The sequence below is a fragment of the Bos mutus genome, chromosome 17 (genome assembly GCF_027580195.1).
Source record: "Bos mutus isolate GX-2022 chromosome 17, NWIPB_WYAK_1.1, whole genome shotgun sequence".
NCBI lineage: Eukaryota > Metazoa > Chordata > Mammalia > Artiodactyla > Bovidae > Bos > Bos mutus.
In genome coordinates this window covers 10,417,235-10,444,029 of record NC_091633.1, presented here as the reverse complement: position 1 = coordinate 10,444,029, position 26,795 = coordinate 10,417,235, and the positions used below count along the sequence as shown (strand labels likewise).

Here is a 26,795-nt window from a genome sequence, read left to right as displayed (position 1 = left end):
TTTTTATGTTGTTAACAATGTTCATTTCTTTAACTGTCTTTGTGTGTATTTTATCTTACTCAGTATTCTAGTCATCTTATTTATGCCTTATCCATTCTGTCATGGTTTTTTGAAGGAGAATTTTTGTTCAAGAGCACCATGGAATAAGTGAATCTAGAAAGCCTCCCAGCATATTTTTTCCAAAGCCTACAGTTTTAGAACAAATGAAAGTGGTATCCTGTCATGCACATGATGAAATGCAGCAAATGTTTGTTGAATGAATAAGTGATATTATAGCATTGTGAAAAGAGCATTTGGAAGTAAATTAGGAGATCTGTCCTCTAAACCTATTTCTGTCATTTGTCTCCTGTATGACCTTGGGCACATCATCTTCCTTTCTTGGGCCTCAATTTTTCATCATAAACATGAAGTGCAGGGGGACTTCCCTCATGGTCCAGTGGTTAAAAATCCACCTTCCGATGCAGGGAATATGGGTTCCTATCTTCTAGATAGGTCTTATATTCAAGGTGCCTTTTTTGATTCTTATACTAACCCTGGGCTGTTAATGGTTCTGCTGGTCATCTTATACATAGACTTTTACTCCACCTATAAGGTCTGAACAGTTTACACCTCCCTTGATCTAAAAGAGGAGAGGATTGAGCAGTTATTAGAAGATGAAGATTTACTGTGTGATTTCATATTTGCCTTTCTTCTTAAGAAAATTTGTTGTGGTATCCAAATCTTATATTAAGCTACTCTCTGCAGGCCCTCTTTGTGGCTACTGGTGTATTTTTTAATATACAATAATACAGATAAATTCTCTTTATCTTCAGTGCTAAGGAACTATTCATTTCATTTACTTTTTTATCAAATATTGCTTAACTGAAGCAAACCTGCTATTGGGAATTTTTGTACTATCAAATAGTAAGTGATGACTTGGTATTATAATATGATTGGCAATATCCTAAGACATTACTCACATTTATTATTTTCATAGGTTATAGATTATACCTGCCGAATTGGTCAAATAGCCATCATTTTGTCCAGGTAAGATTTTTTTTCCTTCCTAGCATGGTGTAGACTCATTATTCTTGGGTCCAGGTGGGAACAGTTAAAAGGACAGAGCTCTTATTTCCATTCATTCTGTCACTCCTTGGTCCTCACATAGCTTTATTGAGTAGGAAGCAACAAATGTGTAATCACTGGTTTCATTTTCCCAGGTAAAATAGGCAAGCAATTTGAAGTTACAGATTGGGTTTTAGCCCCAGTTCTGCCGTTAACTGTATGTGACCTGGAGTGAATATTTTTCCTTTAAGTCTTTTGACTTCTAATTCCTTTTCATATATCATGAAAGCTGTAATAGATGATTTTCAAGAACTTATTCACCTTTATAACATTGGATGAGACTCTTTTACTAAACTCAGAAAGGATCTGTATCTCACCTAAAGTGATGGTCACATTGAGTTGATTTTAGACATTGTAATCTTTTACTCCTGGATCTTTTCCAGTTATAGGAATCTGCATATATTAAGCTGGATAAATAACTGTTTGCTTAAGGCTGTGTTTTGGAAAATTTCTTAGGGAATGGACAGATCACATAGGTCCTTGATAGATTTTTCATTTCATTTTGACCCACTTGGTTTTTTAATCTGATCATGCAACTCCCAGAGTGCATGCTTAGTTACTCAGTCATGTCCGACTCTGCAATACCATGGACTGTAGCCTGCCAAGTTCCTCTGTCCATAGAATTTTCCAAGCAAGAATACTGGAGTGGGTTGCCATTTTCTGCTCAGGGAACCCTCCCAACCCAGAAACTGAACTCACATCTCTTATGTCTTTACTACTTTGCCACCTGGGAAGCTCACAGTTCCCAGAGACTCTCTGTGAAAGTCTGTTAGATTTTATTAACCTAGATATAAAATGCATTTCCTGCTTCATTTCACCAGGAACTTGAAATGAAAGTATACTTAAAGTTTTTGAAGTATTTTTCTTGAAGAAATTAAATGTGTAGGTTTTCATGAAGAGTGGGTAGGGGAATGGTATTGGGAGAAGGATAGGAGAATATTTTGCACAGGTAAAAAGGCATAAAAAAGTCTGAATATTAGGGTGATAATTTTTTTTCCTCCCAGTCTGATACCTCTACTGTTGATGGTACCTGTATTCTGTTTGGGCAATGTCAGTGAATGTTTCCGCAACTTCAGCCAGAGCCACAGGTAAGTAAGAACAAACCTATCGTTTTCATGGCAGACTACACCTATTCTTTTCTATAAATAACGATGGAAGAACACTTTGTACATCCATGCTGGCCAAGGTGCTTGTATTTTACATGGGCTATGGATAAGGGCTATAGTCAAGGCTAAAAATACATTAAGTAGAAATATGACATAAAGTGACTAAATGAGAATGTTTCAGTAGAAGGAACAAGATATTATTGACAAGGCTTAGCTAGATGATAAGTAAAATTGCTGCTGCTAAGTCACTTCAATCGTGTCCGACTCTGTGCGACCCCACAGACGGAAGCCCACCAGGCTCCCCTGTCCCTGGGATTCTCCAGGCAAGAACACTGGAGTGGGTTGCCATTTCCTGCTCCAGTGCATGAAAGGGAAAGTGAAAGTGAAGTCACTCAGTCGTGTCCGACTCTTAGCGACCCCATGGACTGCAGCCTACCAGGCTCCTCCGTCCATGGGATTTTTCCAGGCAAAAGTACTGGAGTGGGTTGCCATTGCCTTCTCCGTAAGTAAAATTACATACTCATTAACTTTTGTTGCACCAAATGGCTATCTCTCTGGTCTTAAACCTGTAGCAACACTCCTGACCATTGATTCTCTTCCTAGGTGTATCCTGATGTACTCACCACCACCAGCCATGGCTGAGCTCCTGCCTTCTGCCAACACATCAGTCTGTAGCACACTTTATTTTTATGGGCTCATCATTTTCCTGGCCAGCTTTGTACTCAGCTTCTTCACCATTGTGGTACTGTACCTCCCTATCTGTCTTTATGGAAAGCGGGATGGGGTGGGGTGAGGTGGTGCAAAATTTCTGGGCCTGCCTGGGAAAGATGTGGTACAGAGGCACTTCTTATAGTCCTAGAAACAAGAAAGTGACTGGTACATATTGATAATTTAATTACTTCCTCAGTTTTTTGTACTTCCCAAGGTCAAATGATAAGTGGGGAAAAGAGCCTGTATTCATTAGGTGAGAATTATGCTCACTCTAGAACTAGTATGCGTTCCTGTGGATCCTCATGAAGGACCAGACCAGAAAACTAGTATGTGTCAAGTATATTCTTTATATAGTATGATTTTCTGGAGCACAGAACATGTTCTTTTATTTTTCAAATAATTAGAGTTTTCTTTTCTCGGTTCTTTATTGAATATAAATTTGCACTTATCCTATATCTAACTGAGTTTAAAGTACAGAGTGGTTATACAGTTACTAAATATTCCTTTGATATCATCAGAATGATGGACAAATAATCATCTGTGGGACAATATGTTATTTATATATAACTGCCTAGGACAAAATCAGTAAGCAAGGAAATACGACTTTTTATTTGCCAAATCTACTTTTCAATATCGTTTTCTCCTCTTTACATGCTAGTTCAGGGATTATAAATTATGTTTGTAGACCAACTTTATCCCACAAATTTTTTCATTTTGCTAGCATACCTAGCATGTGTGAATGAAATGCACTTGTGGAGTATTTTCTTTGATAATTCAAAAGTAAGTTATGGAGGTAGCTTTGATCAAATCAGTGACTTGGTAAAGAAAGCACAGTGACTACTTTATGTTAAAATGGCCTTGATGGTTTTCACTTAGAACTGATTGACAAGAGAGACAGGTGTCCCAAAACATGAGACCCTGGGGATTCCTGTTTGCTCCTTCAGAATAACCCAGACTTCAGTGGGCATTCAGAACTGGCATTCTGATTCTTTTTTAATCAGCAGATAGTGAACTGATTTCTACTAGACATAAATAATCTCAAGTCAAGTTTCGGCCTCCTTTTGATTCCTGTGTCTGTGGATAAAGGAAAATGCATGACTAAACTTAAGGAATTGGGTTATTAACTTAGTGAAAAGTGAAAGTAAAGTCGCTCAGTCATGTCCGACTTCTTTGCAACCCCATGGACTGTAGCCTATCAGGCTCCTCCGTCATGGGATTTTCCAGGCAAGAGTGCTGGAGTGGATTGCCATTTCTTTCTCCAGGGGATCTTCCTGACCCAGGAATCGAATCCGGGTCTCCCACATTGAAGGCAGATACTTTACCGTCTGAGCCACCAGGAAGATCTGGATTATTTGAAAAAAGTTTCAGATTTGGTCACATTTTTTTGTTGTTATTGTTTTACTTGTTTTAGTCACTGAAGTTGTGTCCAACTCTTTTGCAATTCTATGGACTGTAGCCCCACCCAGGCTCCTTTGTCCATGGGATTTCCCAGGCAAGAATACTGGAGTGGGTTGCCATTTCCTTCTCCAGGGAGATCTTCCCAACCCAGGGATAGAACCCACGTCTCCTGCATTGGCGGGCAGATTCTTTACCACAGAGCCACCTGGGAAGCTCAGGTTTATTACCTAACTTACTCCCCCACAGAAAAGATATTTAACTGATTTATATTTATTTCCTTAACTAAAGCGTATTCAAATTGTTCCCAGTTGGAAGGGAAAAACAATCTGTTTTCCATCTAAAGATAGTAAGAAACTTCCTAAAACTTTTTTTTGGGGGAGCTGAGAATATTAAGCTCTGGCAAGTGCTAAAGTATTTATTTAAAAGGTATTAAGCTAGAACACTAACACAACCTCTAAGAAAGTGTTTTACAAGAGAATCTGGTTATATCTGAGTTTTAATTTCCCATGCATATTGCAAGTAATCTCATTGAGAAAAATAAAAGCTTTAGGGTTGATGTAAATTTTACATATTGAACATGATAACCACAGGTTTGACTAATATTTGTCCCATTTCCCTGGCCAAGCAAAAGATCACTCTGGAGAATTTTCTGTCAAAAAAAAAAAAAAAGAAAAACCTGATCTCAGATAGTAAAGACAATAAAGAGGATGGTCTTTCCTGCTGTCAGATCCTAAGAGAAGGCTCTCTCCAAAATGACAGGCTAGACAGGGAAATTTTAGTAAGCATTAGGCAGACTACTCACTGCTCTAACCCATGTTTAGGTCTTACTCATTCAAGCCCAGACACTTTACAAGAAGTTTCTGAAATCGACTGGCTTTCTGGGGAGTGAACAGTGGGCAGTGATTCATATCATGGAGCAGCGAGTACGTTTCTACCCAGTGGCCTTCTTTTGCTGCTGGAGCCCAGGTGGGTATCTTAACTGAAAGATCTGGGCAGTGAAAAGGGTAATTGTTAGACTGTAATCAAGCAAAGTAGTTTCACCAAGAAGTATGTCCTATCCAGCATATAAAATTTACTTTGGTCCCACCCATATTTCCAGTTTTTCTCAACCTCCTTAACTTCTTTTCCTTCTTATGTTTTTAGAAATTGAGATAATTAGACATGAAATAGGAGAAGGAAATGGCAACCCACTCCAGTGTTCTTGCCTGAAGAATCTCAGGGACGGCGGAGCCTGGTGGGCTGCCGTCTATGGGGTCGCGCAGAGTCGGACACGACTGAAGCGACTTAGCAGCAGCAGCAGCAGACATGAAATAATATGAGAGGAAATGTCATGACAGAACTCAGAGATATTAAGACCTGCCATTCCTACTACACAGAGTTATAATGTGAGGATCAGATTGGATAAAGTTTATGAAAAGGCTTGATAAACATAAGTTAAAAATTGTAACTTATGTCCTTCCTATAGTATGTCTTGCTTCCATTACTATTCTTAATAATCTGCAAAGTTTAATCGCTGAGGGATAGCAGTGGAGACCTGCTGTTGGAGGAGACCTGAAGCCAGTGGTTTATATAACTGGTTTATCTCACTGCTAGTCTTCATTATGCCTGTAATTCTCACAGTGCTTAAGTGTTTATACCGAAAAAACGTATGCTCAGATACCCAGAATTGGCAACAAGATCTGTGCTTCGTGTTTTCACAGTGGTCATTCTGATGATCATAAAGCTGACAAAACTACAGGACACCAGACTTCATATGGCCCTCTATGTTCTCCAGGTAACATCTTCAAAAAAACATCCAGCATGTCTGTTTTTACACTTTCTTATCCTGTTCTCTTACACTGCCAAAATTCAGTAAGCACATTCCCCGCTCCCTGCTTAGGGTATTTCTTTCTACATTGCAAGAGAAAAACATATTATTTGCATTCAGTTCTAAAAAATGTGAAAATTTCCTCATTGATGAGGTGGATATGTTTATGAAAGTGCTGCCATGCATTTCAGAGCTTGTGTGTCTCTAACCAATTTCATTTTATTGATATGTTTTTTTAAGGGATGGGTAACAAAAGACAAGCTCTTCCAGGTAGTGTTCTTATGAAACACTGATAGTGACATGATTGTCTCTCATCCAGAGTGAAATGAATAGATAAATTAGCTATTCTAGGTGAACAGAGAGAAAGAAACAAAGAAAAGAATGATTCTTTCCCTCCTTGTCAGATTTAAGTAGGTTTTTGGGGGCTCTCAGACTATGCTGCTTGGCAGTTTCCTCAAGCCTAACCCAGGAAATGGGGCAATAAGGTGGGATATTGAAACCACTTCATTGTCTGTATGTATAAGGTAAGAAATATGACTAACTCTCATGACAAAGAACAGTGAGTTCAGTGAAAGAAAAGTGAACAGTGAAAGAACAGTGAAAAGTGAGTTCAGGAAGAGATGAAAAATGGTTTTTAAAAACAACACCAAATCTTGATTTTTGAAGTGAATATAACAATGATTTATAAATAAGAGGAATGGAACTCCTCCCCAAATCTCTGAAAACCTGAAGGATGGGCTCCATCACCCCTTCATCTCCTCCAGGCTCTAACAACATCATCTCAGGGTCTGCTGAACTGTGGAGTATATGGCTGGACACAGTACAAGTTCTACCAACTAAAGCAAGAGGCTCGGCGTGATGCAGACACCCAGACACCATTATTATGCTCACAGAAAAGATTCTATTGCAGGGGCCTAGATCCGTTGGAGTCAACTCTTGCTTTTGCTACTAGCACCTCTACCATTCTTTGAAACTATAAAACTAGAACATCCAGAACTGGAATTATTCTGCACTAATGGTTTGGGCAGAGTGTTTGCAGTCAACATCTTAAGTCTTTTCTACCCATACCTTAAGCTATAGAAGTGAAAGAGAATATAGTACCATGATTGGTAGCTACTCTAGTTGAAGTGGGTGGAATCTATCCATTATTCTTAGATTCACAGATTAAGTCACTGTTCAGGGAGATGAAGCTACTTTCCACCTAAGAGATACACTCATATTACTTGAATAGATACTAGATTTGTGGAGTCTCTTCTGGAAAAAAATAAATTTCAAGTTATTATTAGTTATTATTTATACAAAGTATTTCCAGGCCCTCTACTGTGTGGTTGTAGGGGAAGCAGTGTGGCATGTAACAACTTTCTCAGATATTTACATTGCTCTTCCTTCTGTTGAACAGAGAAAGTCCTGGTTTGACCTCCTTTGAACAGAGTTTTGGAAATTCAGAAGAAGAAAGGACAGAAGGTGTCAAAAAAGTGATAGGTAGATCCTCAGACACTCAACATCCTAGTCTCGTATATATTCCATGCTGTTCTAGGTCTTAACAATAGAAACCATTCCCTTCTAGAAAGTTAAGGCCAGTCTTTTGAAGATACAGTGGATAATAAGATTTAAGAGAAATCAGGACTAAAGCTGAATCAAAAACTTCTCAACTCTCATTTATAAGCAGAAATCCTAGGTTGTAGGTTTCATAGTGCTTAGATGTAGAATTAGATTGAACATTATGAACTTGCCATTTTTGTAGGTTAAAATGGTCTAATGTATCTATTTTACATGGTTCAATCTGACTGGAAGTGCTAAATATATGTTTATTGAATAAATGAATAAACAGGTGAATGAATGACTAACAAGTAGAATTGAACCTTTGGGAAAGAAAAGACTCCCACACTGAAGAGGCTTATTCATGGGTAGGGATGTTTAATGTTTCTTCCTCTTGAGTCATGTAACAAATGATGTTTGGTCTCTCTAGTTAAGTCATGAGCAAAGCCAAACCAGGGCCAGGGCATCAGATGCTGTGATGCCTAAACAAAGGGGAAAGTCAAATGGACAAAAACTAGAATGATAATCAACTAAAACATCTGGAGTGTTTATTAAATCAGATACTTTTCACCTAATATATTTCCTTGGCCTGTGCAAGGTAAAATCGTTAAGATTAGAGAAAATTGACAGAATAGATTATAATGGGAGATAAAATAGTATACAATATATTAGAAATATATTAGATAATATATTAGAAATCAGTCCTGAATATTCATTGGAAGGACTGATGTTGAAGCTGAAACTCCAATACTTCGGCCACTTGATGCAAAGAACTGACTCATTAGAAAAGACCCTGATGCTGGGAAAGATTGAAGGCAGGAGGAGAAGGGGACGACAGAGGATGAGATGGTTGGATGGCATCACCGACTCGATGGACATGAGTTTGAGTAAGCTCCGGGAGTTGGTGATGGACAGGGAGCCTGGTGTGCTGCAGCCCATGGGGTCACAAAGAGTCGGACACGACTAAGTGACTTAACTGAGCTGAAGACAATATACTCTGAAAAGTAAGTACCAGAGATCTTCCCAAAGGAATTTTCAATAGAAATGCTGTTCAGTTGCTAAGTCATATCTGACTTTTTGTGATCCCATGAACTGCAGCACGCCAGGCTTCCCTGTCCTTTACTGTCTTCAGGAGTTTGGTCAAACTCATGTCCATTGAGTTGGTGATGCCATCCAACCAATAGAAATGTTAGGGAACTCAATAATAGCTCTTTAGGTTTTAGGCCATGAGCTTCAGCCTTTCTAAGGATGGTAACCTGACCTCATTCTATCAAGATATCTTGAGACCTCTCAAGGTGTGTAGCACAGATTTTTGGGTGGCACAGAATGAGAAAGATATCTCACCTAGAGAGCTGCCTTCACTTATTTTAATTTAAAAACTAGTAAGAATTCAGCATATAGAAAGACAGATGGAAACAAGAATTCTTTCCATAGGCCTTGAGGGATACTTGAGGTAAGGAGCCCCTTTCTTAAAAAGTCCTATCAGTATCACTTCATATTTGACTTTATTTCCAAAAAGAAGATAATTATCAAATGTCTGTCAGGTTTGTTTATCTTCTCTGATGAATTTTTTGCATTGACACTGGTCTTGGATAGTTTATAGATGTAGGCAAGCAAAAAGATAGTGGGAATGAAAAATAATAAAAGATTAGGCAAGATTAGGATTATCAGCTCTTCATTATACTAAGAGTAGGAGGGCCACTATTCAGACTGCCCCTCTCGCCCTTGAATTCACATGTAGGAGGAGCATAGACATAGATACAGTGGCAGTTCTTAAAATTTCTGTGAACACCCCTCCCGTGACTCTGATACTTCTCTAGGTTGCAGTCCTAGTGGGATACAGTGATATCTTTGCAGCTTTGATTGATACAGATCTTTCTTGGACCACATGTTGTATCATCCTTCACCTTCCCCTCATTAGCCCTGTCTGTGGCTTCAAAAATCTCTGTACTGCACCACCATGTGTTCTTCATGGGGAAATGGGTAAGTGTTTGAGGTTTTTTCAATGCATGAGAGTCTTTGGATATTTTCACATAGGGACCTTCCACATTTTACATCTTTGGCGTTGCTCTGGCTGAAGACTTCACTGCCACAGTTCCAAAACCTGTCTCCCTTGGTATTCATTCACATTAGCAACTTTTCTGGGCAACCTTTGTACTCCTTTCAAAGATTTTAACAAAGAGATTCTCTAGGCTTCAACCCTGGCCTTGGCAACAATAACCTTGTTCCTTCCAAGGGGTGCATTTTGCTTGTAGGTGTCTGTGTGGCACTACTTGGGGTGCCATCACAGTATTCTGGGAGGTCACGCTCATCCACACTGATGTGGCAGGGTGTGGTTGTCTTTAGAGATTTGTGGTTTTTGCAGCAAGATCCAAATGCAAAATCTGAACCCTTCTTCAGCCGGCATGAGGGCAGACAACAGTGATTCTTTTGAAGACCACTGCCATAGTCACATTCTTCACCCTTATCTACTGTCTTTTTCCCACAGTACAGCTTTCAAAAGGAGCTTTGGACCTCAGATTTATTAAATAGGCAGCCCTTTCTGTGCAACAATGTGTGGAAATAGGGAAGCTGCAATTGCTGAAGCTCATATCTATAATAATAAATTCATGGGCCGTATAGAGATTCTGGCTATGGAATTTACAGACCGCATGGTCATGCTTCATTCCCAAATGATGGCCAACCTCATGAGCTGTGAAAGCTGTGAATTTTGGTGTATCTTTTTGAAAGAAAGAGTCATCAAGGTTGCATTCTTGGCAGTGCAGATACCACAGAAATAAATGCATGGCCCTGGTAATTCCCAAAACTTTGGCCAGCAGTCATATGAGCAGCATCATGTTCACCTCTCCCAAGAGATGCCAGTCTCTCTAGTGGTTAAAATTTTTAAGTGTTTCCTACAAATTCAGGAAGATTTGCACAATGGTTTTTTTCTGTCCATATCTCTAACTTCTTAAGTACCACTTTCATGTTATATCCTTGGTGTACCTGTTGACCACTGGAGAAGGAAATGGCAACCCAATCCAATATTCTTCCCTCGAGAATCTCATGGACAGAGGAGCTTGGCAGGCTTTTAGTCCATGGAGTCTCAAGAGTCGGACATGACTTAGTGACTAAACCACCACCACCACCTATTAACCAGAGCATGGAATCTGTTAACATCTTTGGGATCTTGGTAACTTATTATTCCCGCATTTGGAATCACTGTCAACCACAGTCAACTTGAACATACTTGGGAAATGGCCATATATAAGGCATAGGAACTGAGGAAATCCTGTTCTGCTCTGAAATTGTGAAATGCTTAAGAGTCCCTCTTGTTCATCTTCACGGATTACACAAGATTAACCTGATTTTGAAGATGTGCATAAACCATATGCTGAGGATGTATAGACTTGATGCCAAAGACAGTGCCATATAAGGTCAGGATTCCCTTCTGACCTGAGCAAGGGCTCATTATCACAAAAGAATCCAGGTCATCCTCTGAATACTCAGTCATCCTGAATAAAAGCAAGACTAGTTTCCCATTTTGACATGTATGAAGAGGGAACTTGTGTAAAAAAGAAATAAATAATCTTTTCTTTTGCTTCAAATTAATAATAATATGTCATTTCCCTTGTTTGGGCAGGACTTTGTACACTTTTTCTGCTTTTTCTTCTTGTCCTCTGAATATCATCAGGTTCCTAGGAAAGACTTTTATAATAAAGAGATTCCCGCTACAATGTATCCCTGGAAGAACAGTCAGAATTACCAATCAAGTGACACTAGGCTTTATATGGGAAGGGGCCATTTTCAAATGCCCTAAGTGGGATTCCTAAAAGAGAAATCACTCTAAAACTTAACCCATTATCACTTGATTTTGTAGAAGAAAGGATAGGAGGCAGGCAGAGTAACAAACTGGGGTCGTCATTATCATGGCCCAAGTGAAACAGCAAATTGATTGTGAGTTGATTTTCCTGGGACACAATTATTTGTCAGTGACACAGTTGTTTGGACAAAGATCAAAACTATGCTGCCTGCAAGAAGAATAGCTGCTCCCACCCTCAGAGTACTACATGATGACACTACCTTTTGTCTATGTCACTTCCTGTTTCTCTCAAGCTCGAGCTCTTTAGGGGTGTCCTCACTTTGTAACCACCCTCAAAAAACAGCAGTTGTAGTACTCTTTGGAGAAGGCAATGGCACCCCACTCCAGTGTTCTTGCCTGGAGAATCCCAGGGACGGGGGGAGCCTGGTGGGCTGCAGTCTATGGGGTTGCACAGAGTCAGACACAACTGAAGCGACTTAGCAGCAGTAGTAATCTTTAGCCGAGTTCCTGCTGTCTTCATAGAAGGGTATATCAAGGAGAGGCAACTTTTAGATGTCCAGCCAGTACAGTGATAACAGATCAGGCCCCAAGAAAAGAAAAATATATAACCTCTTCCCTCAGTCCTAGTTTCTGTGGAACAGCTTTCTCCTCCTGTCATCTAGTATGCTTTTGAATTATTGACACTATAAAGTTTCCAGAGCAGGGGTTTGTGGATTTTTGAGTAAGTCACCGGCCTCTGCTGTTGAATGCCATTCACACCATTCTCTATTCTATATCTTATAGCCCATTTCAAACCTCCAGTCCTTCTCCTTTTTTTTTACATTATTTACAATGTTTGTTTATTTGCTCAATCCTAGAATACATGTGAAGTATTTTTAGAGGAACTAACCCAGGCCTCTGTGAAAAGGAAGTCTACGAACTGGAGAACAGAGTTTATGTTCAGTTCCTTTATTTTTAGCCTTACATATGAGGTCAAAATAACGTTTCCCAGAATTATTTAGATTGGTACTGTTTTGTCTAGACCTATTCAGTGTGGTCATGTTATTCATTTCTAATATAGTTAAGGTCATATGTTACTTTTTGTATTTCATTCTGATTTGCTCCCACATTTTGGATGATGCTTATTTTGAGGGAGTATGTGAAATGTTATCATGATTCTAAAAGTCAGTGCATGCTAAGTTGCTTCAGTTGTGTCTGACTCTTTGTGACACTATGGACTGTAGCCTGCCAGGCTCCTTTGTCCATTAGATTCTTCAGGCAAAAATACTGGAGTGGGTTGCAATGCTCTCCTCCAAGGGATCTTGCCAACCTAGGGATCGAACCCACGTCCCTTACATTTCATGCATTGGCAAGTGAGTTCTTTACCACTAGTGCCACCTACTATACCAAAGAAGTGTATTCATAGTACACCTCCTTGAGCCTCTCATCTGTTCCCATGTCCTCATTCTTTCCACTCGGTTTTCAGTCATCAGTCTCAATAGTACTTGGTTTATTTCTCCTGTATTTCTTTCTGTACAAATAAGCAGATACATGTGTATTTCCTTATATTCCCCTTTTTCATATGTAAATATAGCATAACATTATCTACTTTCCTTTCTAAACTTAAAGATATAGCTTGTAAATCACTTCATATCAGTTTGTAAAAAATCTTCCTCATTCTCTTTTTTATAATCGTGTAGTATTTAAATTTATGGATGTACCATAATTTATTCAGTTACTCTCCTATATGTGGGCTTTTAGGTTGTTTATTTCGAAATTAATACACTATCATCAGCAAATAATGTTGCACATATATTTTTTTTGTGGAAGAATATTCCTAGAAATGAGAAGATAGTGTTCATACTAATGACATTTATAGCTTGTCTGATATTCCCAAATATATGAAGGGAACTTCAGAAGCTTTTTGCCACTTTTAATTCCCACTAGCAATGTATTAGAATGCCTATTTCCCCAAAATCTAAGCAACAGAATATATCATAATATATCATTTCACCAAACTGATAGAGTATAAGTAGCATGTCAGTATTGTTTAACTTTTATTTTTTTCTAATTTTGAGTGAATTTAAATATTTAATATGTTTAAAAGCCATTTTTATATCCTTTAATAATTGTTAATATTTTTTTCTTATCAAGCTCTTGGTATTTTTTTCTCCTCAATTTTCTCCCTGTAGCTTTATTGAAATATAATTCACAAATAAAATTTTATGTATTTGAAGTGTACAACATAATTTGATGTATGTATAATTGTGAAACATTTATTGTGAATATAAATTTTATGAAAGACAATAAATAGAATAGTTTAAATAATTTTGGGGATGAATAATGTGGGAGGAACCACTCTACTGAGTTTCAAGACTGTGTGGTATTGGTGATGGGATAGACACATAGATCATTGGAACAGAATAAAGAATTCAGAAATAGAGAACCCACATGTATGGTCATCTGATTTTTGACAAAAGGGGAAAAGCAATTCTGTGGAAGGAGAATAGTCTTTTCAACAAATCTTGCTGGAAAATTGGACATGCTGCTGAGAAGAACTTTAACCTAAACCTAACACTTCATACAAAAATTACCTCCAAATGGATCATAGATATAAATATAAAATATAAAACTTTTTAGAAGAAAACATAGCGTATATTTTCGGAGAAGGCAATGGCAACCCACTCCAGTACTCTTGCCTGGAGGGTTCCATGGGTGGAGGAGCCTGGTGGCCTGCAGTCCATGGGGTCGCTAGGAGTCGGACACAACACTTTCACTTTCCACTTTCATGCATTGGAGAAGGAAATGGCAACCCATTCCAGTGTTCTTGTCTGGAGAATCCCAGGGACGGGGGAGCCTGGTGGGCTGCTGTCTCTGGGGTCGCACAGAGTCGGACACGACTGAAGCGACTTAGCAGCAGCAGCAGCAGCGTATATTTTGGATCTAAAACTTGCTGAAGAATTCTTAAACGTGGCACCAAAAGCATGATCCATAAAATTTTTAAATCCATAAATTGGACCTAATCAAAGTAAAAGCTTTTGTCAAGAACCTTAAGCTGAGACAGAGACAAGATGGCAGAGTAGAAGGATGTGAGCTCACCACTTCTTATGAAAACACCAAATCACAACTAACTACTGAAGAACCACCAACAAAAATTGCTGGAACCTACCAGAAATGATCCCCTACATCCAAATAGAAAGAAGCCACAAATGAGATGGTGAAGGTGAAGTGAAGTGAAGTCGCTTAGTCTGTCCAACTCTTGGCGACCCCATGGACTGTAGCCTGCCAGGCTCCTCCGTCCATGGGATTTTCCAGGCAGTGAGATGGTAGGAGGGGTGCAATTGTGATAAAATCAAATCCCATACCACCAGGTGGGCAGTTCACAAACTCGAAATAATTATACCACAGAAGTTCTCCCACAGGAGTGAAAATATTGATCCCCATGTAAGGCTCCCCTGCCTGGATGTCTGGCAACAGGAGGAGGAGGCCCCAGAAAATCTGGCTTTGAAAGCCAGTGAAGCTTGATTACAGGAATTTCAGAGGACTGGGGGAAACAAAAACTCTACTCTTGGAGGGCACATACAAGGTCTTGTGTGCACCAGGACCCAAGGAATAAAGCAGGGACCTCAAAAGAAAGTGTTGCTGAAGTTCCAGTACTTTGGCCACCTGATGTGAAGAGCCAATGCACTGGAACTTCCCACTATTGCTGGGAAAGATTGTGGGCAGTAGAAGAGGGCGACAGAGGTTGAGATGGTTAGTTAGCATCACTGACTCAATGGACATGAATTTGAACAAACTCCAGGTGGTAGTGGAGCACAGAGTAGCCTGGTGTGCTATAGTTCATGGGGTTGTAAAGAGTAGGGCACGATTTAGCAACTGAACAAAAACAACATTAAAGACTGGGCTAGATTTACCTGCTACTGTAGGAGGATCTCCTGCGGAGACAGAGTTGAGGGGTAGCTGTGACTCACTTGCTGCTTCCTGGGGAGAGAAAAAGTTGGGAAAGGCCCTGAGAATCTCTGGCCAGAGTTATTGGTGGAGGTCTTGTCCTGTATTTGGCCAGTCTGTGAAGACTGAGAGAGGTACCTGGTTTGTCTGAAACACAGACACCAACAGAGAAAGTTAAAGAAATGAAGAATCAGGCAAACATGTTCCACATAAAGGAACGAGATAGATGTCCAGAAACTGACCCTAATGAGATGGAGGTATATTATTTACCTGATAGAGAATCCAAAATAACTGTTATGAAAATGCTCACTGAAGTCAAAGAGAACAGCACATGAACAAAGTGAGAATTTCGACAGGCAGATGGAAGATACTAAAAAGTATCAGATACTAAAAAGTCACTAGTTACTCATATTTTAAAACTGTAATGGGAATACAAAGATACTACATGGTTATTGTTGTTCAGTCACTAAATTATGACTCTTTGTGACCCCACGGGCTAACTAACTGACTAACCCCATGGACTCCATAACTAAGTCATGAAACTAAAGAACACAATAATTAAACTGAAAAAAAAGTCAATAGAAGGGTTCAATATTAGATCAAGCAGAAGAAAGGATCAGTGAACTCAAAGACAGCACTGGAAGTAATTCAGGCAGAGAAGGAAAAAGGAAGAATGAAAAGCAGTGAAGAAAGCTTAAGGACTTTATGCAGTATCATCAAGCCAACCAATATACACATTTTAGGAGTTCTAATTGGAACAGAGAAAATAAGACCAAACAGCTTGTTAAAAAATTTGAAAATTTCCCAAATGTAGAGAAGCAAATGGCAATACATATCCACAAACCCCAGAGATCACCAAGCAAGATGTATCTGAAGATAATTCACACTAAGACGCATATAAACAAATTGTCTAAAGTCAAAGAGTGGACTTTGAAAGAGGCTGTAGAAAATTGACTACTCACAATTTTTCTTTGTAAAGAAATGTCCAAAAATTCTCATTAATTTTTCCAGCAAAAACCTTGTAGGCCAGAATGGTATTAAAAAGATATTAGCATTCCCTTGTTCACTGTGACTAAGATTCACAAAAAGATAATGTTTTTTCAACAGATATAGAAAATGTGATATATGTCATACTGCTGCTACTGCTAAGTCGCGTCAGTCGTGTCCGACTCTGTGCAACCCCATAGATGGCAGCCCAACAGGCTCCTCTGTCCCTGGGATTCTCCAGGCAAGAACACTGGAGTGGGTTGCCATTTCCTTCTCCAGTGCATGAAAGTGAAAAGTGAAAGTGAAGTCGCTCAGTCGTGTTCGACTCTTAGCAACCCCATGGACTGTAGCCTACCAGGCTCCTCTGTCCATGGGATTCTCCAGCCAAGAGTACTGGAGTGGGTTGCCATTGCCTTCACCGATACCGTATTACTGAGCCTTAAAAAATAAAGATATCTTGCAACATGTGACAATATGGATGAACCTTGAGGATGTTATGCTGAGTCAAATAGACCAGTCATAGAAATACAAATACCTCATCATTCTATTTATATGAGATATCTAAATTAGTCAAATTTATAGAATCTGAGAGTTGAATGGTGATTGCCATAGAGTAGGGATATGGGGAAATGGAGCTTTACCCACTAATAATAAAAAGTTTCAGTTCAGCAAGATTAATAAATTCTACAGATCTGCTGTACAGCATTGTACCTAGAGTCAACAATACTGTATTACACACTTAAAATTTTGTTAAGAATTGTTGTATTCTTGCCACAATAAGAAATGAGTAAGTTAGAAATGTATAGTATGGGTGCAGAAGATTTTAAATTATATAAAACTATTTGTGCAACTCCTTCATTACTAAATTTTAAAATCTAAAGGAAAATGTGAAAAATTCTTTGTGGAGGCAATATAATCTTAATTCCCTAACTTGATAGAGCTGGCATTTTTAAAAAGTCAGAAATAAATTTCACTTTTTCTGGATGTATATTAAAACAATTTTAAGAAATATATTAGAAATAAAATCTTGTACAATATTCAAGGCAAACACCATGCTAAAAAAAGCTTATGCCAGAAACATAAGCATGAGTTTAGCATTAAGAAATATATTATAATTCATCACATCACAAACTAAAAGAGAAATAAAATGAACATATGAGTACATGCCCAAAAGTTGTTAAAAGTCACTAGTTATTCATATTTTAAAACTTTAGTGGGAATACAAAAATACTACATTGTTATTGTTGTCCAGTTGCTAAGTCATGTCAGACTCTTTGCAATCCCATGGAGTACAGCCATGGGCTTCCCTGTCCTTCACTATCTCCCGGAGTTTTCCCAAACTCATGTCCATTGTGTCAGCAATGCTATCTAACCATTTCATCCTCTGTTGCCCTCTTCTCTTGCCATCAGTCTTTCCCAGCATTAGGGTCTTTTCCAGTAACTTGGCTCTTCACATCAGGTGGCCAAAGTATTGGAGCTTCAGCTTCAGCATCAATCCTTCCAAAGAATATTCAGGGTTGTTTTCCTTTAAGATTGACTGGTTTGATCTCCTTGCAATCCAAGGGACTCTAGAGATTCTTTTCTAGCACCACAATTCGAAAGCATCAGTTCTTCAGCTCTCAGCCTTCTTTATGGTCCAACTCTCACATCCACATATGACTACTGGAAAAACCGTGGCTTTGACCATATGGACCTTTGTCAGCAAAGTGATGTCTCTGCTTTTTAATACGCTGTCTAGGTTTGTCATAGCTTTCTTTCCAAGGAGCAAGCATCTTTGAATATCATGGCTGCAGTCACCATCTGCAGTGATTTTGGAGCCCAAGAAAATAAGATCTGTCACTGTTTCCCCCATTTCCCCTTCTGTTTGCCATGGAGTGATGGGACTGGTGCCATGATCTTCATTTTATGAATGTTAGGTTTTCAGCCAGCTTTTTCACTCTCCTCTTTCATCTTCAATAAGAAGCTCTTTAGTTCCTCTTCACTTTCTGCAATTAGAGTGGTATCATCTGCATATCTGAGGTTGTTTCTCCTGGCAATCTTGCTTCCATCTTGTGATTCATCCAGTGTGGCATTTTGCACAATAGACTCTACAAATAAATTAAATAAACAGGATGACAATATACAGCCTTGTCTTACTCCTTTCCCAGTTTTGAACTGGTTCATTTTCCCACAGTCAGTTCTAACTGTTGTTTCTTGACCTGCATATGGGTTTTTCATGAGATAGGTAAGGTGTTCTGGTATTCCCATCTCTTTTAAGAATTTTCCACAGTTTGTTGTGATTCACACAGTCAACGAAGCTGAAGTAATATGTTTCTCTGGAATTCCCTTATGATCCAACAAATGTTGGCAACTTGATCTCTGGTTGTGCTGCCTTTTCTAAATCCAGCTTGTACATCTGGAAGTTCTCTATTCATGTACTGCTGAAACATAACTTAAAGGATTTTGAACATTACCTTGTTAGCATGTGAAATGAGTGCAATTGCACAGTAGTTTGAGCATTTTTTTGGCATTGCCCTTCTTTGCAATTGGAATGAAAAGACCTTTTCCAGTCCTATGAGTTTTCTAAATTTGATGACATATTGAGTGCAGCACTTTAACAGCATCATCTTTCAGGATTTTACATAGCTCAGCTTGAATTCCACCACTTCCTCTAGCTTTGTCTGTAGTAATGCTTCCTGTTTGTAGTAATGCTTCCACTTGACTTCACACTCCAGGATATCTGGTTCCAGGTAAGTGACCACACCATCGTGGTTATCTGGGTCATTAAGACCCTTTTATATAGTTCTATGTATTCTTGCCACCTCTTCTAAATCCTCTCTGCTTCTATTATCCTTACCATTTGTGCCCTTTACCGTGCTCATCCTTGCATGAAATGTTCCCTAGATCTCTCCAGTTTTCTTGAAGAGATCTCTAGTCTTTCCCATCCTCTTATGTTCCTCTGTTTCTTTGCATTGTTAACTTAAGAAGGCTTTCTTATCTCTCCTTGCTGTTGTCTGGAATTGTGTATTCAGTTGGGTTTATATTTCCCTTTTTCCTTTGTTTTTTGCTTCTCTTCTTTTCTCAGGTATTTGTAAAATCTCCTCAGACAACCAGTTTGCCTTCTTGCATTTCTTTTTCTTTGGGATGGTTTTGGTCACTGCCTCCTATATAATGTTATGAACCTCTGTCCATACTTCCTTAGGCACTCTGTCTACCAGATCTGACCCCTTCAATCTGTCACCTCTACTGTATAATCATAATGAATTTGATTTAGGTTTTACTGGAATGGCCTAATGGTTTTCCCTACTTTCTTCAATTTAAGCCTGAATTTTGCAGTAAGATCTGAGCCATGGTCAGCTCCAGGTCTTGTTTTTGCTGATGTATAGAGCTTCTCCATCTTTGACTGCAGAGAACATAATTAATCTTATTTCAGTATTAACCATCTGGTGATGCCCATGTGTAGAGTTGTCTCTTGTATTGTTGGAAGAGGATGTTTGTTATGACCAGCATGTTCTTTTGACAAAACTCTGTTAGCCTTTGCCTGCTTCATTTTGTACTCCAAGGCCAAACTTGCCTGTTACTTCAGGCAAGTTACTTCCTACTTTTCATCCCAGTCCCCTATGATGAAAAGAACATCTTTTTTGGGCGTTAGTTCTAGAAGGTCTTATAGATGTTTGTAGAACTGTTCAACTTCATCTTCTTCAGCATTAGTGGTAGGGCACAGATGGGGATTATTGTGATGTTGAATGGTTTGCCTTGGAAACAAACCAAGATCATTCTATTGTTTTTGAGATTGCACCCAAGTACTGTATTTCGAACTCTTCTGTTGACCATGAGTGCTAGTCCTATTTCTTTTAAGAGCTTCTTGCCCACCATAGTAGGTATAATGGTCATCTGTATTAAATTTGCCTGTTCCCAACCATTTTAGTTAACTGATTCCTAAGATGTTGACATTCACTCTTGCCATCATCTCCTACATGACCATGTCCAATTTACCCTGGCTCATGGATCTAACATTCCAGTTTCCTATGCAATATTGTTCTTTAGAGCATTGGACTTTACTTTCACCCGCAGACATCCATAACTGAGCATTGTTTCTGCTTTGGCCCAACCTCTTCATTCTTTCTATAGCTATTTCTCCACCCTTCCCTTGTAGCATATTGGACACCTTCCAATCTGGGGGGCACATCTTCCAATGTCATGTTTTTTTGCCTTTTCATTCTGTTCGTGGAGTTCTGGAGTGGTTTGCCATCCCTCCTCCAGTAGACCACGTTTTGTTAGAACTCTCCACTGTGACCAGTCCGTCTTGGTTGGCCCTGCATGGCGTGGCTCATAGCTTTGTTGAGTTACACAAACCCCTCCACCACAACAAGGCTGTGATCCATGAAGGGAAAGATATGCATAACCAGGTAAAGACCATTTACCAAAATGTAATGCCAAACAGCGTATTAATTAGTGAAACAGTGAATGTATTTCCACTTAAAATCTCTTTGTTTTTTTGTCTTGGACAATTTGAATTCAACTTTCAGTGGATTCTCCCCAGCATGCAGTTTTGTCCTTTACTTTTTAAAGTCATAGGTCCCAGACTCCTCTGGTCCCTTAACCCCTTGCATTCTCCCCAAAATTGAGATGTCAAAAACTTCAGTTTCAGGTACTTCTTTTCAGATTGGCTCACTATACTTTCCAGTGAATATCTGTTGGATATTTGGGTTTTTCCTGGTCTCAGGTCCAGAAGGTGTCCCATCACTTCTCTCTACTTTCTCTGTGACAGTTACTAATATCACTTGGATTTTGGAGCTATTGGTAGTTTGACCTTTTAAACCGTATATTGGGGTTTGTAAGATGCCTTGTCATCATTTTTTGGTGTTTGTAGGGTTTAGTTTTTACCATCATAGTGCTTTATCTGTTTTTATGCTGTGAGTTGAGATTTTTTTTTTTAATTGCACTACTGTTGCCACCTTCTGCAAATCTTCCTTCCTAATAATTAAATATGTTTCCTAGCCTTTAAGGAATTGAATGCTACATCTTGTGGCAAATCAACTTTTTCCATGCACTGTGATATGGAGCCTTACTGAAAGGTTTTTTTTTTGTTTTCTTTTTTTAACCTAGAAAATCCAAATTCAGGACTTAGTTTGTTATTTGCAGATTTTGATATTTTTGTCATTTAATCTCTTTGAGCATCAGCTTCTTGTTTATAAAGTGGAAATAATATCTGTATGAGCTTTACTAATGATTCAATAGCATTTGTAAAAATGCTTTGTAAAATAAAAAGTGCTACACAGATAAGGATACTATTATTAACTTCCCTCACATAGTCTCTTTTGACAGAACTTGGCTAGGATTTCCTTTTTTTTTTTTTAAAGCTTTATTGAATTTGTTACAACATTGCTTTTGTTTTCATTTTTTGGCCCAAGGCATGTGGGATCTTAGCTCCCCAACCAGGGATCAAACCTGCACCCCCTGCATTGGAAGGCGAATTCTTACCACTGGATTGCCAGGGGAAGGCCCTAGAATTTCCTTTTTCCCATGCATTTTTTCAAAGTTTTATTTATTTATTTGCTTATTTTTTTGAGGTACAGTTGATTTACAATGTGTTAGTTTCTAGTATATACCAAAGTGATTCAGTTATACATGTATGTACATGTTCTTTTTCATATTCTTTCCCACTGTGGTTTATTATGGGATATTAAATGTAGTTTCCTGTGCTATACATTAGGACCTTGTGTTTGCATATAGTAGTTTGTATCTGCTAATCTCAAACTTCTAATTTATCCCTCTCCTTCTCACTTTTCCCTTTGGTAACTATAAGTTTGTTTTATATGTGTGTGAGTCTGAAAACAGTTTCATAAATAATTCATTTTGTATATTTTAGATTCCACATATAAATGATATCATATGGTATCATATGTTATTCCCTTTCACTCAGTGTGATAACCTCTAGGCCCATCCTAGTTGCTGCAAATGACGTTATTTTTATGGCTGAATAGTATTCCATTGTGTGTGTGTGTGTGTGTGTGTATTGTGTGTGTGTGTATATTTCATATCTTCTTTATCCATTCATCTATCAATGGACACAGGTTGCTTCCATGTCTTGGCTATTGTAAATAATGCTGCTGTGAACAGTGAAGTGCATGTGTCTTTTTAAATTAGAATTTTGTCTGGATATATGCCCAGGAGTGGGATTTCTGGATCATATGACAACTCTATTTTTAGTTTTTTAAGGAGCCTTCATGCTGTTTTCCATTGTGACTGTGCCAATTTACATTCTCACCAGCATTGTGAGAGGGTTGACTTTTTTCCACACCCTCTCTAGCATTTATTACTTTTAGACTTTTTAATGATGGCCATTCTGACTGACATGAAGTGGTACCTTGTTGATTTTCCTTTGTCTGCTAATCAGTGATGTTGAGCATCTTTCCGTGTGCCTGTTGGACATCTGTATATCTTCTTTGGAGAAACATTTCTTTAGTATTTCTGCCCATTTCTTGATTGGGTTGTTTGGTTTTTTGTTATTGAATTATATGAGCTATTTATGTATTTTGGAAATTAAGCCCTTGTCAGTTGCATCATTAAAGAATATTATCTCCCAGTTCATAGGTTGTCTTTTTAATTTTGTGCATGGTTTCTTTTGCTGTTCAAAAGCTTTTGAGTTTGATTAGGTCCCATTTGTTTATTTTTGCTTTTATTTCTATTGCCTAGGGAGACTGACCTAAGTGTGGCTATGATTTAGTCAGAGAATGTTTTGCCTATGTTCTCTTCTAGGAGTTTTATGGTGTCAAGTGTGATATTTAAGTCTTTAAGCCATTTTGAGTTTACTTTTGGTTATAGTGTCATGGTGGGTTCTAACTTCATTGATTTACATGCACTGTTCAGCTTTCCCAATAGCACTTGCTGAAGAGACTGTCTTTGCAAGACACATATTTAAACTGCAGCCTGATTGACATTATAAGTTTTGAATGAGACTACCTGTAATTGTTTCGAAGTATCCTATAATGCCTGACATAATCATTTAGCATTAACATTTTGGTATATATTGGAAGTCCTCTTACCTTTTACTTACCTGTTCATTTCATTAACTGATGTTCTCCATTCTTTCTGTAAAACACAGTGATAATCACAACTCACTGGACATTTAGCATTAGTAGGCTGTACTTTATTTTTTTTTAATTTTTTTTTTTTACTTTTATTTGCATTTATTTTTTGCAGCATTTATTCCCGGGCCATAAGTTTTTGTTTCTTCAGTTTCTTCTGGGATCTTTTTCTTCTGTGCAACCTCCTTTTCTGGTTTAGGAACAATCTGCTCTTTTTCAGTAAGGATCATCTCAATGTGGCAGGGAGAGCTCATGTAGGGGTTGATCCGACCGTGAGCTCTGTAAGTCCTGCGCCGCATCTTGGGGGCTTTGTTCACTTGGATGTGCTCAATGACCAGAGAGTCTACATCTAAGCCCTTAAGTTCAGCATGACTCTCTGCATTTTTGAGCATGTGTAGTGAAAATTCAGCACTCTTTTTGGGCCTCCGACCCTGCATCCAGCCCCACTGTTTGGCCTGTGCACACATACCAACTACACCGTTGTAATGATGGAATGGCACACACTGCTTCTTTAAAGTGACATCCTTCAGATACTTGGTGGCTTTTCGGATATGCATACCCTTTATGGCCTGGGCAGTTTCATGAGTGTTCTTAAAGTGAACACGAAGATTTGAACCTCTTGATTTGCATGATTTTGTGGGATTTTCTGGGTCAAGTGAATAGCACACCATTTTTAGGGATCACCTCAGGCCGCTTACCGGAAAAGGAAGTAGGCTGTACTTTAATACCTACTTTCCTTATGTATCTGTTTCCACCAAGTACAAGGTTATGTTTATTTCCAAATGTTTTTGCGCCAATTGTACTTACGACTACAGTACGTGTGACCAAAGTACTTAGTATTGTACCTAATTACCCGCTCTCTGCCTCAGCTTCTTCCACCTCAGCTTTTCCTATGAATTTGTCTATTCTAGGCATTTAATATAGATGGAATCATACAATTTGTGTCCTTTTCTGACTGGCTCTTTTCACTTAGCATAATATTTTCAAGATTCATCAATACTGTTACATTCAGTTCAGTTGCTCAGTCGTGTTGCCGACTCTTTGTGACTCCATGGACTGCAGCACGCCAGGCCTCCCTGTCCATCAGCAACTCCTGGAGCTTACTCAAACTCATGTCCATTGAGTTGGTGATCCCATCCAACCATCTCCTCCTCTGTCGTCCACTTCTCCTCCCGCCTTCAGTCTTTCCCAGCATCAGGGTCTTTTCAAATAAGTCAGTTCTTCCCATCACGTGGCCAAAGTATTGGAGTTTCAGCTTCAGCATCAGTCCTTCCAATGAATATTCAGGACTGATTTCCTTTAGGAAGGACTGGTTGGATCTCCTTGCAGTCCTAGGAACTCTCAAGAGTCTTCTCCAACACCACAGTTCAAAAGCATCAACTCTTTGGTATTCAGCTTTCTTTATAGTCCAACTCTCACATCCATACATGACTACTGGAAAAACCATAGCTTTGACTAGACGGACCTTTGTTGGCAAAGTAATGTCTATGCTTTTTAATATGCTGTCTAGGTTGATAATAACTTTTCTTCCAAGGAGCAAGCATCTTTTAATTTCATGGCTGCAGTCACCATCTGCAGTGAATTTAGCAAAAATGTCTGTCATGTTTGTTTATCTTCTCTGATGAATGTAACAAAAAAAAAAATCCAGTTTAAAAATGGACAGAGGATCTGAATAGACATTTTTCCAAAGAAGACATAAAGATGGCCAACAGGTCCGTGAAAAGGTGCTCAGCATCACTAATCTCCTCAGAAATGCAAATCAAAACCACAATGAGATATCACTTCACACTTGTTATCAAAATGACAATAAATAAGTTTTGGCGAGGATGTGGAAAAAAAGGAACACTGTTGATGGCTATGCAACTGGTGCAGCCACTATGGCAAGCATTATGGAGGTTCCTCAAAAGTTAAAAGTAAAACTACCGTATGATCCAGCAGTCCACTTCTGGACATTTATCCAAAGGAAACAAAATGCCAACGAAGAAAGATATCTGCACCACCATGTTCATTGCAGCATTATTTACAATTGCCAAGACATAGAAGAAACTTAGGTGTCATCTATCAGTGGATGAATGAATTAGAAAATGTTATACAGGACTTCTCTGGTGGTCCATTGGTTCAGACTCTGCATTCCCCTCTGCAACCCAAAGCCTCATCCACGGTAATGAGGAAACAGGTCTATAAAATCATTTCTGTATATATATAAATTATTCAGTATAAAATTATTCAATATAAAATATTCAGCTTCTTCCAAATGGGCGATTTGGGGATTCTTTCATCATAAGGGGGCCACCATTTAGCTGAAACAGAAAAAGGAGCATGCCTTAATGCCACTGCTGCTGCTGCTGCTAAGTCATTTCAGTTGTGTCCGACTCTGTGTGACCCCATAGACGGCAGCCCACCAGGCTCCCCCGTCCCTGGGATTCTCCAGGCAAGAACACTGGAGTGGGTTGCCATTTCCTTCTCCAATGCATGAAAGTGAAAAATGAAAGTGAAGTCGCTCAGTTGTGTCCGACCCTCAGCGACCCCATGGACTGCAGCCTACCAGGCTCCTCCGTCCATGGGATTTTCCAGGCAGGAGTACTGGAGTGGGGTGCCATTGCCTTCTCCTAATGCCACTAGAGTAGAGGGGGAGAGGAAAGAAAGGGAGGGAGAAATTTGCAGCCTTCATTAAGCATACTCTAGTGGCATAAGCATACTCTAATGCCACTAGAGTATGCTTAATGAAGGCTGCAAATTTTCTCCCTCTTTCTTTCCTCCCCACTTCTCCCTCTACTTCTCCTTGTTCCTTTCAAGCTCACTTCGAAAGTTGACCTGAATCTCCAGTAGAGGCCCTGAACCAGTCCAACCCAGAGCTTAGGGCCCAGAGATGCACCACAGCAGTGATTTGCATTTCCACGTTATACTCACATTGCTCACAAAGGCCAGCAATTCTGCCTTCTGCTGTGAAACACAGTTGTTGAGAATACTTGACTTTAGCTTCAGACAGACCTGCTCAGACACCTGTATACCCTTCTTACCTACCATGTGACCTTAGGCAAATTGCTTAACCCCTCAGATTCTTCATGGGGAGAGTGGGGCCAATGACAGTGGGTACCTCATAGGACTATTGTGGAAATGGTGAGATAAAATATGAAAGTGCTTAGAACAGTGCCTGCCACATGGTCCATGCTCAATCAACTGTAGCTATAATGCTTGATTTGGAAACGACAAACCTCCAGTGAGAAGACACCCAACCTTGGTGAACTCCAAGGAGCAGGAACCCTACATCATGAATCTTATATCTATAGTATCTGAAACACTTAAAAGACTAGTTCCTGCCACAGAGGTAAAAGGGCAGTATG

General features: G+C 39.1%; 1 protein-coding gene and 1 pseudogene across 5 annotated transcripts in view; one reads left to right on the top strand and one right to left on the bottom strand.

Moving 5' to 3' along the window:
* The window catches only part of TMEM116 (transmembrane protein 116), a 43,393-nt gene extending 29,580 nt beyond the window's left edge, over positions 1-13,813 (top strand). The window contains exons 4-9 of one of the 5 annotated variants that reach the window (XM_070386050.1): positions 977-1,026; positions 2,109-2,192; positions 2,814-2,952; positions 5,141-5,285; positions 6,020-6,093; positions 6,891-13,813. In XM_070386050.1, coding sequence (XP_070242151.1) covers positions 977-1,026; positions 2,109-2,192; positions 2,814-2,952; positions 5,141-5,285; positions 6,020-6,093; positions 6,891-7,097 — 699 coding nt within the window. In that variant the 3' untranslated portion in view covers positions 7,098-13,813. The remainder of the gene's footprint in view (positions 1-976; positions 1,027-2,108; positions 2,193-2,813; positions 2,953-5,140; positions 5,286-6,019; positions 6,094-6,890) is intronic. The other 4 variants (XM_070386049.1, XM_070386048.1, XM_070386047.1 and 1 more) reach the window with 4 other exon arrangements.
* A 9,756-nt stretch (positions 13,814-23,569) lies between these two features.
* On the bottom strand, positions 23,570-24,122 carry LOC102265961 (large ribosomal subunit protein uL22-like; annotated as a pseudogene).
* Positions 24,123-26,795: the final 2,673 nt, after the last annotated feature.